The sequence below is a fragment of the Pseudorasbora parva genome, chromosome 5 (genome assembly GCF_024679245.1).
Source record: "Pseudorasbora parva isolate DD20220531a chromosome 5, ASM2467924v1, whole genome shotgun sequence".
Lineage (NCBI taxonomy): Eukaryota > Metazoa > Chordata > Actinopteri > Cypriniformes > Gobionidae > Pseudorasbora > Pseudorasbora parva.
This window is the reverse complement of record NC_090176.1, coordinates 32587398-32603896: the sequence shown is the minus strand read 5'-3', so window position 1 is coordinate 32603896 and position 16499 is coordinate 32587398. Positions and strand designations below refer to the sequence as shown.

The window sequence follows — 16499 nt, the reverse complement described above, 5'->3', positions numbered from 1 at the left end:
ACTGTTGGCTATATTAGATGTGCTTAAAAAATGATACTCAAATATATATCAGAACTAGAACTTTTTCTTTCATTGTTCCTGGTTGGTGGAACGATCGTCCGTCCTCCATACGCATGGCAGAATCACTCGCTTCATTCAAAAGACAGGTAAAAACTCATCTCTTCCATGAGCACTTAATCTTACATAGAGGAGGAACTCTTTCCTCCTCTATTTCTCTTTTCTTCTTCCCTTTTCTGTTTTTTTGCTACTCTGAGCGGTATACAAATCTTGGTATTTGGGGCACTTTTTGTGTTTTTTTGCCTCTTCTTGACGGATCGCTTGCTGTTCTCCTGAGTTGTAAGTCACTTTGGATAAAAGCGTCTGCTAAATGCATAAATGTAAATGTAAATATCATATTTCTCTAAAATGCATAATTAGTTTGACCCAGGGCAGAATCACTAAGCTTGTTCATTTCACATGAAGTTTCAAAGAAGTTTTAGTTCTGCTCACAGGTCTGGCATAATTTGTTTGCCGGTACCATTTGATATTTTGTATTTAATGTAAATGTGTTTTACAGAAAGTGGCATTTAAATAGATGTTGTGGAATAGTCTTTCTCTTTGCGATTCAACCACTAGAGGGCAGAGAAGCTCCACCAATGTTACAGTCTTACCCATATGTGGACCCTTTAAAAGGCATTTCTGCATTGATTACTCCAAAAAATGTGGTTTGATATTAATTTAACTCTGGATAAACTAACATGCAAACAATGGTACTTTTCACATTTAGAGTCAAATCAGATTTTAGGGATTTCTGGACTTAAATCGCCCAATGAGAAACTTTAAAGGGTTAGTTCACCCAAAAATAAATGTTCAGTCATTCATGAACTCACCCTCATGTCTTTTTAAACCCTTAAAGGGATCTTTCACCCACAAATGAAAATTCTGTCATCCTTTACTCACCCTCAAGCTGTTCCAAACCTGAATGAGTTTTTTTGTTCTGCTGAACACAAAAGATATTATTTTGAAGAATGTTTGTAGAGCAACCATTGACTACCATATTAGGGAAAAATACTATGGTAGATCTGCTTTGTTACAAAAATTCTTCAAAATATCTTCTGTTGTGTTCAGCAGAACAAAGAAACTCATACAGGTTTGGAACAACTTGAGGCTGAGTAAATAATTCATTTTTGGGTGATCTATCCCTTTTAGACCATCGTTCATCTTCAGCACAAAAATGAAGATATTTTTGATGAAATCCGAGAGCTTACTACATCAACGCTACATCAAAGGATAGAAGAAAATGATGAATAAAGTTTTTTGTGTGTGTGTGTGTATGTGCATGAAAAGTATTCTTGTCACTTCATAATTGTAAAGGTGTTCTAGAATGAAAAATGGAATTAACCATGGCATAGTTGAATAGAGACGGATCTCACGAAAATGCGTATAAATAGTACGAGTTTGCAATCTCGTGGAATGTATACGCCAAAATGAGTTTTGGCGTGTGTAATATATATGATACGCTCTTTATGGCGTATTGCCTCCTCCTTCATGTATAAATCTTGTTTGTGAAAAAACAAGTGATTCTCAACATAAAGCCAACTTTGATGCAATCGCTGGGGATCATTAATATGTACGCCCCCAACATATACGCGAGGATAGCGAAAATGGCAGATTGTGGAAATAGATGTTATGTTCCAGGCTGTGCAGAGGACGTGGGGACTTTTCTTACCCTTCCCACTGAACAGGCATGTCTATCTATAACCGGATACCGCAACAATTTAATTAAAAGTTGTTCGTTTGCTCGGCCCATTTCACCACGGACAGTTTTTCTAACCTGGACAATAGCAGGCTTCACTCAGCGTCTGATACTGGAGAAGCGGCAATTCAAACTATATCGCCGCAAGCAGTAAGTAGTGATTTTGACTGTCTAAACTTTCTGATTAAACTGGAAGTTTCTTAGTGAGACGAGATTAACAATAATATCCCCTGTGTTGTCTAGAGCTAACACAAGATGCTAGTACAGTAACAATTGGAAACTCCAAGTAGTATACATCAGTATAACATGTCAAAGTTAATATTATTTCCTCTTACCAGTGTTGTCATACAAAATACAATCGTAGATACATATGACAATCCCTTTTGTCTGATAGATTTATAATTTAGCCTATAGGCTAATTTCATCAACTACACATAACTCAGGAGCTAACTATGTTAGTTTAGTTGCTTACAGATCGCTCACTTGATCCTTCTAGCTAACATCATCTCCACCATTTAAGTTGAAACGGTAGTAATTTGACAAGCCACTTCCATTTGTTTAAAAAAAAAAAACTGTACTGTACTGTACAAACAACATATTTGTGCGCTAATGTTGCCCAGTTCGCTGTTTATAGAGTTTGTAAAGAAGCTATCATTGTAAAATCAAACAGTATTTTTAGCAAATATTTACAAATTTATAGAGTAAAATATCTAGCTCCTGCAGACCGCCTTCTGTATTAAACTGAAAGTGTAACACCTCTCACTGTTAAGCACAAAACGCTTACATTTATAAAACGTCCAACATCATCGCCGCGCCAGTGCTTTTCTCGTATGTTGAATACGGAATGTGGCCCACCGGAAGCTAGATATTTTACTTCATCACGTGTTATATATGGAAATTTTTCTTACACAAGCGCACTTTTATAATGGATGGATGCACTTTTTGGGGCATACAATTTTGGGCTGCCATTTACTGCAATTGTAATGCTTAGAATAATGAATTAGCCAGGACATTTTTTATACATAACTCTGATTGAATTCATCTGAAAGAAGAATGTCATAAACATGTGGCTTGGGGGTTAAGTAAATCATGGGTTCATTTTTATTTTTAGGTGAACTACCCCTTTTTCATTTGTGTTTCATTGCACACACCTGTGCATTACATTTTTCAAAACAATTAATCTAATCTACAACATGTATTTGAGTTAATTGGACTTATTTATCATCTTCTTATCAACTTAACATAGAAGTCACCGTTTCAAAATTTTTGAGTTTGAGTTTTATTTTAATCATCAAAACTATTTCTCATCCATAGTACTCTCTTCAAAGAATGCAATGATATCAACATGGTAAAGTACAAGTAGAAACATGGTGATACCATTGTACATGCACAAGATTGTGGAGCGAATCTTTACAGTATGATGTCTTCTGTCTGTGTGTCTACTATATTTGGCATTGGAACGGTTAAAAATTAGCTAATTTAACAGCTGGTTCTTCTGAAAAACATCTCAATGGAGCAACACAACTGAAGAACAGAGAGCAATGTCCATTGTTGATTCCTGAAAAATGACTTAAGGAATGTTAGGCTGCTTACAGTTCCTTATTGTAATGTAATGGCTTATCTCATGCCTGATAAAGCACTTATGGGGTTCAAATAGCTGCCCATAAATACCTTTGTGTTTCCTTGTCTGTGGTGATTTTATCAAAGGATGTTTTGTTTTGTGTGGCCACTCATTTGTGGGGTGGTAGAGATTTCAGTCTTACTATCTTTCTAAATGTTTTGTGAAGTTTTCACTTCATACCATTTTTTTTTTGCATATGTTACCTTATTGTTTGACAAATATATATGTTCATTTAAACATTTCTTAATATTTACAGCATTAGATACACAAAGTAGCTATAATACAGTTTAAATACTACTATTTTACATTTTGTACCAGTCTATGATACTAATATACATTGTATATACAGTAAACTTACTGTTCAAAAGTTTGCGGCCAGTAAGATACATTTTTTTAGTAACAAATAAAGATGCATTAAATGGACAAAAAATATATATAATAAACTCTATTTTTAAGAATCTTGAAAAACAAAGCATCATGCTTTTAACAAAAATATTAAGCAGCATAGCTGTTTTCAGCATTGGTAATAAAAATAAATGTTTCTTAAGCACCAAATCAGCATATTAGGATGATTTATGAAGCAACAAGTGGCACTGAAGATGTAATGGAAAATTCAGCATTGCCATTATAGGAATAAATGACATTTTAATATATATTCCGTTATATTTTAGATTTGTAATATTTGTAATATTTCACACTATTTTTTTACGATGCCTTGTTGACCATACGAGTACTTTCAAAAACATTAAAAAATTGATGCAATTTAATTCACAGAAATTAAATTTGGCCAACTGAAATTTAGATGTGATCAGTCAATCAGTCTGAACATGTTCAATTGGAGACCTGATTTTTTTCAGTGTGTATATATACATGAGTCCTATATCTTTCTGGGGACTCACCATAGACGTAATGGTTTTTATGCTGTACAAACTATATATTCTATCCACTTACACTGCCCCTGCCCCTAAACCTACCCATCACAGGAAACTTTCTGCATTTTTACATTTTCAAAATAACTCATTATGTATGATTTTTTTTAAGCTTTTGTACCCATGGGGACCTCAATTTAGGTCCCCACAGTGACATGACTCCCCATGAGTCTGTGTGCATTCAGGTTGACGTCCCCACCAGGCTAGAAAAACATGTACACACACACACACACACACACACACACACACACACACATGTCGTGTTTTCATGTTTAATGGGGACTTTCCATAGGCGTAATGGATTTCATACTGTACAAACTGGACATCCTATCCCCTTACACTGCCCCTGCCCCTAAACCTACCCATCACAGGAAACATTCTGCATTTTTACTTTCTCAAAAAAACTCCTTCGGTGCGATTTATAAGATGTTTTCCTCATGGGGACCTAAAAATGTCCCCACAAGGACAAGGATTTCGGATATTGCCATCTTTGTGGGGACATTTTGTCCCCATAACGTAGGGATTACCAGGTCACACACACACACACACACACACACACACACACACACACACACACACACACACACACACACACACACACACACACACACACACACACACACACACACACACACACACACACACCTAATATATAGCCTACCAGTATATAATAGACACCTGTATCAAATCCTTAAAAGGTCTGTCTTTGACATGTTTGGTGTGTGGATCACAGATATGGTGCTGCTCGTACGTTCCTTCCTGTGCACAAAGCTCCAAAAAGCCTGTTGAAACTTGTCTCCTGCCAGTGTATAAAGCGCTAGGTTGAAGAAGGTGTTGAGGCCCGCCAGGGGTCGTGACAAGATGTAGGCTGCATGAATGCCTCTCCTCTGCATGCACGACACATCAGCGCTGCGCAGGCTATACACCCTCAGTATACGCATGATATGATATGGCAAGAAGCACACCACAAACACCACCAGAATCAGAATGGAAAGGATGCGAACTCGGGAATGACTCTGTCTGTTTCTCGATATGCTGCTGCCCAAAGCACCTGCAATGTGAGTGTAGTTCCAGCACACCACCAGCAATGGCAACACGTATCCAAACATGGTGAGCATCCAACCGTACCACCACACCATCAGTGGATCATTACTGGCGAAGTCAACGCACTGGGTCATGTTGTTCTTTTTCTGTACAGTAATCATCCCCAGCATCGGGCCGATCTCCACCAGCGAAATGGCCCAAACGGCCAGACAAGCCAAGATGCCCCATCTTTTCCTCCGGATCTCAGCAGCCTTCAGTGGATGCACAACTGCGACGTAACGGAAGATGCTGAGGCAGGTGAGGAAGAGGATGCTGCCATAGAGGTTGTAGTAAAAGCAGAAGCGAATGAAACGACACATGAACTCTCCTAAGATCCAGTTTCTGGTAAAGTAAAATTGGACCAGCATAGGTAAGCTCAAAGCATACAGCAGATCAGCTACTGCCAGGTTCACCATTATAATGCTGCTGCTCTTCCAGGGTCGGAGTTTTGCCAGGTAAATGATGACTGCCAGGAAGTTTCCCACAAATCCAACTACAGAAATTATGCCATACATCGCTGGCAGATAATACATCTTTATGTATTCATCAATGGGAGGACAGTCAGATGAATTCATTTCCAGGCCTGCCATTGCGTTCTGTTGCTTTTCAAAAACAAATACACAGTTGAAATGTTATCTTATATATCAAATGTATAAATCAAATATTTTAAATCCATTCATCAAAAAGATTTGTTCAGATTCATTCATTTATTTTACAACGTCTGAGTCATTGAATCATTTACTCAACCAATTCACGTGGCATTATGTAAATCATAATTTGCATTATAGCTTACATATGGTCACAAAAACAGTCATTTAAAAAAGTATAACACTAATAAATAAATAAAAACATCAGTACAAGTGAATGTGAATGATTTTGGCAATATTTGTTTTAAAACAGATTCGAACAAAATTGCTAATATACACTGAACAGAAAGACAAGAGGATGAGCTGTCAAAAAACCTATGATAGTATTACCAAAAGACCATTTAACAGTAATATCCTGGTAAATGCCATTTTATTTCCAAAAATAAACAGCAGCATTTCCATTGTGTCATGTTTAACCATTATGGTACTGTACATGCACTGTAAATAATTATTTAGAAAAAAAGTTACCTGGTTGCCTTAAAATTTTGAGTTCATTGAAATTAAAATGTTGAGTTAATACAATGAAAATTTTTTGAGATTCGACAACCTTTATTAAAAGATTATTAAAAGATCTTGTAAGCATATTGGGTAATTATGTGTGTGTTATTTCTGATGACGCATGATGATGATTTATCACATTTTTTATGTGGTTCAGATACAAAAATATTTTGAGTTTCTATTTATTAAACTAATTTCCTTCATTGTATCAACTCAAATTTTTTATTTCAATAAACTCAAAATTTTAAGGCAACCAGGTTACTTACTTTTTAAAGTTAAACCAACAAAAACCACCACAAATTTTTTACAGTTTGTAAATAAACCATGTACATATAACAAACATGTTAAATACTGGTTCTTTTTTTGTAAGTCTAAACCTTTAACCAACAAATTTAGTTTTTTCCCCCCAACATAAGGCATTTTACATTAATATTCACTCACCATAATGAAGTGCTCTTTTTCTCCTCAAGTTAGTGTTCATTCCTTAATGCAGAACCATGACTAGACACAGCCATCAGCAGGGAGTCAGTGATGTGTGGTTGTCTATCAAATGTCATCTGTGTTTTTGTATTGTCTGTCTCCACTCCCTAGAAACACATGCGCAAGAAATGAGTCAGCTTTCCACCACAGGAGCAAAAGCACAGAGCATTATCCCTTGAGTTACTATTTAACATTTCCTTAAACTTCCCAATACACACTCATTTCCTGAAACATTTCATGAGAAATGTTGTCTTTATAGCCCACATACTGGAAGGTCTCTGATTAATAATTTCACACTCATAAAACTGCAGTTCTCAACATTTCATGCAGACCCACCTGCATGTCTTGTCCAATGAAAGAATTATTGAAACTGAAAAAAACAAGCACTGAGCTTTGTCCAACGACATACATCTCTGATATTAAAAAAGTCACAAGTTCAGATCAGAGATTCTGTTTGCAACTAGAAGTTTTGTTTGTAAAACTGAATAAAAGCCTGTGTGCATTGATAAAGCACCGTTAGATTATGGTTTTATGGCTTGAACCAGGAAGTTCTTGAACACACCTTATGGTATGAGGAAACAGGAATACAAAAAAATAACCTGTCTTCAATTTCTGTTCATTGCGTGTGAAATCTGTGTACATTTTATTGAGATTGCATATCCACAACCACGTAAAATATCTACTGACTACTATGACATTTAGTCTATATACTTATTATAGCAATTACAATAAGTGAACCCTGAACCTATTTACACTGGACCTCAAACAATGTGGATTATGTGCCTCTCCTCTCTTCCTCCAGACTCTAGGACCCTGATTTCCCTGAAGGAAATGCTAAATTTACTTTCATCAGAGAACATAACTTTAGACCACTCAGCAGTCTTTTTTGTCTTTAGCCCATGGTGACACGCTTCTGATGGTGTCTGTTGTTCAAGAGTTGCTTGACACAAGGAATGCGACAGCTCAAACCCATGTCTTGCATATGTCTGTGCGTAGTGGTTCTCTCCAGGGTGTGGTTATCCAAATTGCGCAACCCGATCACACATAAATGCATATAAATAGTCAGAGTGTGCAATGTCGTGGAATGTATACGCCAAAACTCATTTTGGCGTGCATATGATACGCACTTTATGGCGTATATATGACACGCTCTTGGGTAGGTTTAGGGTGGTGGGGCGTATATATGACACGCTCTTGGGTAGGTTTAGGGTGGTAGGGTGGGGGGTTCGTATGTATAATACGCCATAAAATGCGTGTCATATGCACGCGAAAAACAGCGTGCCATAGACACGGCAAAATGCCTCTCTATTAATGTGATTGGGCACACAGCTCTATGAACAGTCAGCCTCCTTTGCAATGACCTTTTGTGTCTTGCTCTCCATGTGCAAGGTGTCTGGTCATCTTTTGGACAACTGTCAAGTCTTCCCCATGATTGTGTAGCCTATGGGCGGGTCTCAATCTGCTCCCTAGTTCAGTTGTCAGGGCACTGTTCAGGGAGTCAGCCCATTGACTTATGTCCTAATCAGTGCCCTGACTAGTGAACTAGGGAGCTGATTGAGACGCAGGGTATATAACTGGACTGAGGGACCATTTAAAGGCCTTTGCAGGTGTTTTGAGTTCATTAGTGTGGCACCAGGTGTCTTTAATATTGAACCTTTCAGATACTGAATTTTGGGATTTTCCTTAGTTTTGTTATAATCATCAAAATGAAAATAAATAAACATTGAAATATATCAGTGTATGTGTAATGAATGAATATACGGTAATATACAAGTTTCACTTTTTAAACGTAATTAATGTAATAAATAAACTTTTTGATGATATCACACACACACACACACACACACACACACACACACACACACACACACACACACACACACACACACACACACACACACACACACACACACACAATAAATAAATAAATATTCCTGAAACAAATTGCCTTTCTCTGCCTTTAAGTTAACATTACAATAACAACAAAATTAGGTTCGTTGGTTTTTGACATTAGGTTTTTGACTATGATGTAATTTCTCTAAAAGTTCAGCTTGGATCGTTGCGATGCGATGTCTCTTTCCTGTCTGAAATGAATCCTCAACATTGCAGTGGGAAAAAGATGGAGAACAAACATCTAACACCACTCTACTGTACAACAACTCTGCCTATATCATTTTACACACCGCTGATGAACACATGTGAAGGGAAATATTACTGGATATTAATGGAAGATTAAAGAGTAGAAATGGTTAGGATTTACATTCTTAATATTAACCACCAATTATTTTTGAAGTGTAACCACTAGATGGCGTGCAGTATTAATTTTTAAATACACAATAGGCCTACCCAATAACAAGTATTATGAAAATGACATACTCAACTCATACTTAGATAAATTAAAGAAAATCCATGTGGTTGCCTTTTCCCATGAGATGTCATTGTATAAATTCTGGATTAACCAGATAATAACCCCAGCAATCTCTGATTACTTAGAACATACCGAAGCCAACTTTCAGATAACTGTTCTTCCCATTAATCTGTCCTCTAGAACTATGATCTGGCAGTTACACATTTTGATGCGAATACCTGGAGGGAGGCTGACTTTAAAATTAAGAAATGCTTCTGAAATAAAATGTCAGATGCCTGAAGCATCATTTACAATAATGTTTATAGTTAAATTAATTACATAGCCTAATTTATTCATGGTCAGTGTCTGGGGTAACATATACATTAAATAGACTAAGTGACATGTATTTAAACAGATTACGTTTTTCAAGTAGTCTCACTAGAAAAGCAGACCTAACAAATTACTTTAAAATTTACAACAAAATATCCAGTTACTTTTTCAAATAATGAATGAGAGTTATTTTATATACCCATGTATTGACTGGCACTTCTCCTGTCCTCATGTTGAGAGAAATTGGGAGTGAGGGGCAGAGGCGTTTTGTGCGCAGTGTAAACATTTACATTTACTCATCTCACTTGCACAAAAGCAGACTCAGTAGGCTATTCCTTAAAATGAATAAAAACAGTGAAATGCAAACTCAGAATATTACACAAACCTGCAATAATTAAATGTTAATGTATATTCATACAGTATATTTAATCATTATAAACCAATGTCTTTGCTGCTGCCCTTTGATGTTACAATTTAACCATACTAATAAGCAAAAAAAAAAAAACACAATAAAAAACATTTAATGCTGAATTAAGAGTGTTAAACTTTCTTCTGCATCAATGACAGAATGTCAGCACAGCTGAAAGGTTTGTTTAAGCTACTGTACTGAGTGAATTTGCATTTCCTTCAGTCTGGGGCTCATTCATTTCACTTTTGGTGTGAAAGGGCCTTTAAGTTTGTCAAGAAATGTAATCCACACAACCCTTGATGGACCTGCCAAAAATAATGTGATTTTGTCATCGTTTCCCACGGTTGGGTCCGAAATATAGTTTTCGAGTACGGAAAGTAAATTACTGAAGCGGTACTTTTTTTAGTAATTGCAAGTTGTGTTTCTCGTTTCATGTGTCACAGCAATGATCACTCTACAGATTTTGTATTGCTGTTACACATCCTGAAGGTTTGTCTTTTCAGAGTTTTTCAGTATAGTCCTATAAAAGTAAAACGTGTTGAAATGTCAGGACTTCCTGTCGGAAGTAACACTTCCTGTAACACTTGTTACTTTTGTCCAATTTTATACATATAATGCATATTATGCTAATTTAATTTTCATATTGTTCATATTGTTGAAGAAAAAAATGATCAAATAGATTGACATTGCACACAAAAATATTCTAAACCTACAAGTTTGTATTGTCAGGTTATATTTGAGACATTTGATTAAAATTAACATTTAAAATGAAAATGTAATTTAATATATTTTGCAAAGATAAATTAGCTACAAAATATGTTTGCAGTTACATATTAACAAGGTGAGGTATGTTTAATAAAAACAAGAGTAACACAGAACAATCTAGCTTATTGTTGCTTTTGACCCACCCTACTGGTCGCAACTGATGGGGTCAAAAGTAACAATCTGCATCTTATGTTCAAAGTGAAATTATACTGTTGTCGTTCTGCAGTTGTTCAAAATATCACCTGCTATTGATAGACCACACTTGTGAGTTATTGACCAGAGAAAATACATATCTCTGTCTAAAATATTTTCTTATAAAAGTGTGTTTTTCTGAAAAATGGTACTTTCGCCCCTGCTCTCCCCTATGATATGTAATAATATGATTAATGAACAAATATTTTTTATTTTTTATCCTCTGCCCTTATAATTCTTCTGTAATGTCTTGCCCTTGGCAGCAAAATGATTTTAGACTATAATGTGTATACTGTATTACATTAATAAAAATAAAAAAAATGAATAGAAGAGCTCTGTTGGTGTACATGTTCTTACTTAAGAGAATTGTTTATTAATTATTAATCTGCATTTCAGTGACCCAGTCACAGTGCATATACTGCAATATTTAGTTATGCTTTATAGAAACTAATTCTGACTACACTTTAAATTTCTTGGACTTTTTATTACAGATTTTGACTTCTTGGTAACACCGAGTGCAGTTTGAGAAATTATTTAGTCAGAGGAGTTGTGATGTGGGGCAGTGGCTCAGTGGTTCATGTAGATTGTCTACAAACCAGAAGGTTGGTGGTTCAATCCCCGGTTCCACCTGACCAAGTGTCGAAGTGTCCATGAGCAAGACACCTAACCCCAGCTGCTCCCGACGAGCTGGATGGCGCCTTACATGGCTGACATCGCCGTCGGTGTGTGAATGGGTGAATGTGAGGCAAAAATGTAAAGCGCTTTGGATAAAAGCGCTATATAAATGCAGTCCATTTACCAGTCCATGATGTGAGGGATTTTTTTTTTTCAGAAGGAAAAATGTGAGAAGCTAAATGCTCTCTTTTAAATCTCATTGCTTTGGGAGAAACCATTTAAATATTAAAGGGATCTCATTGGTTTTCCTTTCCTATTGAAAACATGCACCATAAGATGAAAAAAAAAGAGGATTCATTTAATTTAATCCAGTGATGCTTTTATTCCAAAACACAGTAAGAAAAGGGACCATTTACTTCTTTGATCAGTACTGCAAGACTAGTCCCTATCTTGCAGGGAAATCTTGTATCAAAGGACTTACTTCTACATACTTCTATGTCTATATCAACTGGACTGGACACTTCATTAGCAGGAGTTGCAGTGTGGTTGACGTGATGACTGAGCGTTTCTGTTGAGCTACTCCCATGTCCACTCTCTCAGGCAGAAGCTGGAGTGCATGAGCAAATTATCTGAAAATGCAATTCTTGAGCATGAGATTCTTATCTGAGAATGGGTCTTGACCAGGACCTGAATATAAATTAGGGATGCACTGAGTAAAAGCAGCTACATTTTCATTCTGACCTTTGTCAAATTCAACCTATATATTTTTTTAAATACAATTATTTGTTGTTAACTGTTCTTAAATTATTACGTGTTTGCTTTTATTACTTAGATTTTTTAAAGGAAAGGAATGATTTGTGCCCAGATTACTATGAAATTCATTGTAAAACATGAATAAACCTGTGACAAAAATAATCTTGTGCTTATTGCGTCAACATTTGATTTGGTGGAATTTGAATGTCAAGGCATTTACTTCTATTTAATTGTTTGTTTGTTATTCCGTTTTCCCTTTCCACTCTTTTGGAGTCTGCATGCGCATGATTAAGTCTTGATTTAGGACTCTAGGGAATATATGCATTACTTAAAACATTCACATGCCTCTTCTCTTCACCAAGGTGATACCTGAACATCATTGCCATGTGAGCAGCTGTCATGAGCCTGGCTCAGAGATGCAGTGTTTCAGGGCATAGCATCACCTGAGCAGTCAAACATGCAACACTGCTAATGGCATGAAAAAAAAAAAATCATGGTCATCATACATTTTCAGGCCATTTGGACGCAACAAATGGATAAGTAAATAAATAATTTTGCCAGAAAGGTAATGGACAGAGATATTACACGTGGACGCAATTCTAAATCTATTCACTGGAGTAATTATGGCGTTTAGCTGATAATAATAATTACACAATTCCATTTATCATATACACGCAATAATTTACAGTCTTTCTTTCCAGGAACATGGACAAAAATATTACTTTGAGTAATGTAAAAAATAAAATGCTACAAATGTTGTGCAGCACAATGTTCTTGGTACTATAGAGCCACTCCAGTCCATGTGGCTGGTCTGAGCCTCACCTTGATCCCACTGTCTTTGATGGCTTGCTTCATTGTGACACGGCGGTGAACGTTGGACGGTTGCAATCAGGTGAGGAACCATATTGAATCAGCAATTTACGTAAGCCAGGCATCTTCGGTCCTGGAGGGCCCGTGCTGCATCTCAAATCAGAGGCTGTGTCCTTCGAAGGCCACATTTAAAGGCTGATTGCGTCACCGTGGCTCAACAAATGCTATCTTAATTCAAATGTTTTAAGAAAACTAAAACACTTTAAAGCGGTTCAAATGTTGACGAATCTTACAAAGATGCGATTTTATATAATTTTAACTCATATTTTTACTTAACAAAAGGGGAATAATTTTAGCTTAACAGAAGTTCAGAAATTTCAAATTTATGCAAACGAGAAGTGATTTTCGCGGGTGGCAACCAATAGGAGTGAAGTCAGTGGAGTGCACGTGATCCGTCTGCTTTATCGCTGCAACTGCGGTGTCCAGAGGAGTTGTTGTTATTAGGTTTTAGCAAGTCCCCTGTTCTTTACGATATGTCTCTCTGTAGCCTACATACAGAGACACATTTAAAAAATGATGCATGGAAAAACGTGTCTGGGATTGTGGGGATATAAGTAAATTTTGACTAAACTGCATGCAATGGTCTACCTATTATAGTACAGTGTGTATGTATTCTAATAACTTGTTCTGCAAAACACTAGTAATAAAAACGGTACTATTTAATGACGTTTATATGCAACCTGTAGTGGGAACGCCCACTAGCGACATGAATCTCTGGTGCTGGCGACATGCAGTGACAAAATTGGTGGTGGTGTGAACGGGGCTTTAGTGATCTCTATAGTGAAATGATTTCAAATATTTTTCCTCAAGATGAATATGAAGAATGTATACTGTATAACCTCCATCCCCACAAACACTGCACATTTGAATTTCTTCTTAATCAAACACACCTGTTTCAATTAATCAGTTCATTAGAAGAAACTACAGGACCTGAAATGAGTGGCTCCAGGACCATGCATGGGAGAACCACTGGCGTAGAATACAACAACAACTGTACTTATAATTTCATAAGGTCCTTATTAAGTTACCTATCAATTATTACAAAATGTAATTGGTTGGTTGGTTGTCTTGCTTTAGTTCAAAAGATACAATGGTAGACAGTAGGGGACAAAATATAAAGACTTTGAAAGATGGAAACTGGAAAACCACATGGCATCAGAAGACAAAAGGGGGGCCACAGCTGGTCAAGTCCTTGGTGACAGATATTACAAATGTATCTAACACTGGTCACGATTACAGCAACTGAGCAGAAAATTCAAAAAACAGAATTGAAACTATAATTACCTCCATTAATCCAAATGAGCCAACCAACATGTCACAGGTTGTACTGCCCCATATGAAAAAAACCTATATGGTTCATATATAGCGACCATATATGTTCCTTACTTAAATCAGTCAGATATTTCTTATATGTTTAATGTAAGTCCCATATATGTCATACACAAAATCAGACTGTTTATGGCCCATTTCATACTAAAAAACACACAGAAAACTTTTGGGTCATGTATGAATCCTGCAAAAATCTTATATGAGTTTTACATGTAAACAGTATGCAATGCTATATGGTTTTAGTAGAAAATACATGATATTCATATACAAATCATATAAAGTTCTTATACTGAATCATATGCTAGTCATATAGGATTTATTTATATTTTGTGTCATTTGTTTATATGCATTTTATACAGATTTCATATTTTTTTAATAGGGAAATGATGTGTTAGCTCTTCAAGTTTATATAATATACATATAAACTATATATAATAATCATACATGATTTCAGTCAATATTACAACATCTCTGCATATACTAACCATATATGATTTCAATCAATGACATACACAAATTTGTGTGGGAAACACTTTTATTTCAACACAAAATGAAATAATCAAATTATACTCCACATGAGTAATTTACAATTCCAACTTGACAGCAAACTGAACTTTGCTGAGGAAAAAAAACAAAACCCAAAAAACAACAACAAAATACACTGAACACAGCGTCATGGCCATCAATCAAAGATAATGAACGGATTAGTTCACCCCAAAATGAAAATTGACTGATCATTTACTCACCCCCATCTCATCCAAGATGTTCATGTCTTTATTTCTTCAGTGGAAAAGAAATTAAGTTTCTTGAAGAAAACATTCCAGGATTGTTCATCATATAATGCTTTTCAGTTGCAACCAAAATGTTAAAGGTCCAGATCAACGCCGTTTCAAAGGGCTTCGTAGCCTCTGCGTGATCCCAGATGAGGAATAGGGTCTTATCTAGTCAAACGATCAGTCATTTAAAAAAATGAATATACTTTTCAACCTTAATTGTTCAACTTGCTCAGCTCTGCGAGGTGCCAAGGATGACACAATGACATGTAAATGGTCACATAGACGTAGGCAGAAGTCCCGCCCTCGTGTTTACAAAGCGCTCATGTGAAGACTAATACAAACGCCCTTTAGCAAAAACACTCAATTTTCAACTTCAAATTCCTCCAATATCGTTGTTTTATCTTTTTTTTATTGGCTAGAGGGCATTTGTATTAGTCTTCACATGAGCGCTTTGTAAACACGAAGGTGGAACTGCATTGATTTGGACCTTCAGTATTTTGGTTGCAACTAAAAACCATTATATGATGAAAAATCCTGGAATATTTTCTTCAAAAAACTGAATTTCTCTTCGACTGAAGAAAGAAAGACATGAACATCTTGGATGACATGCGGGTGAGTAAATTATCAGGACATGTTAAAAAAAATCTTTTAATAAAGGCCTTCTGAAGAGAAGCTATGCATTTTTTATTAGAAAAATATCCATATTTTTGACTTTAGACTAAAATATCTATCTTCCGGCAGTCAACCGTGCGTGTCTACTTACGCCAAAAGAGTGACCTCTGACCTAAAGCATGATGTATTGATGAATGCGGTTATGCAGAGAATAGAGAAAAACAAAACACTGGTCACGAATTTGAATTTAAAGAGGATTCGATAAAAGAGAAGCGCTTGATTTTGTTGCCCAGAGAGACGTTGAAGCTTACGCTAATCCTACATCGCATCACTCAGGTCACTCTCTGGACGCAAGTCGTCTGCCATGAGCTGGTTATTTTAGTCAATAAGGTTATAAATATGGATATCTATATCAGTATCTATATCAATTACTATATTAACTTATTTCATATAGTAATTATAGTACACATATTAAAGCTTTATTTGTTGTGTTCTGAAAATAAACGTC

General features: G+C 36.0%; 1 protein-coding gene across 1 annotated transcript; it reads right to left on the bottom strand.

The window, feature by feature from the left end:
• Positions 1-4968: 4968 nt before the first annotated feature.
• LOC137075870 (2-oxoglutarate receptor 1) lies at positions 4969-13362 on the bottom strand. The gene is made up of 3 exons (XM_067444820.1): positions 13227-13362; positions 6955-7100; positions 4969-5970 (listed from the first exon to the last, which is right to left on the bottom strand). Exons 2-3 carry the CDS (start codon positions 6955-6957, stop codon positions 4969-4971), a joined length of 1005 nt encoding a protein of 334 aa, XP_067300921.1. The 5' UTR covers positions 6958-7100; positions 13227-13362.
• Positions 13363-16499: the final 3137 nt, after the last annotated feature.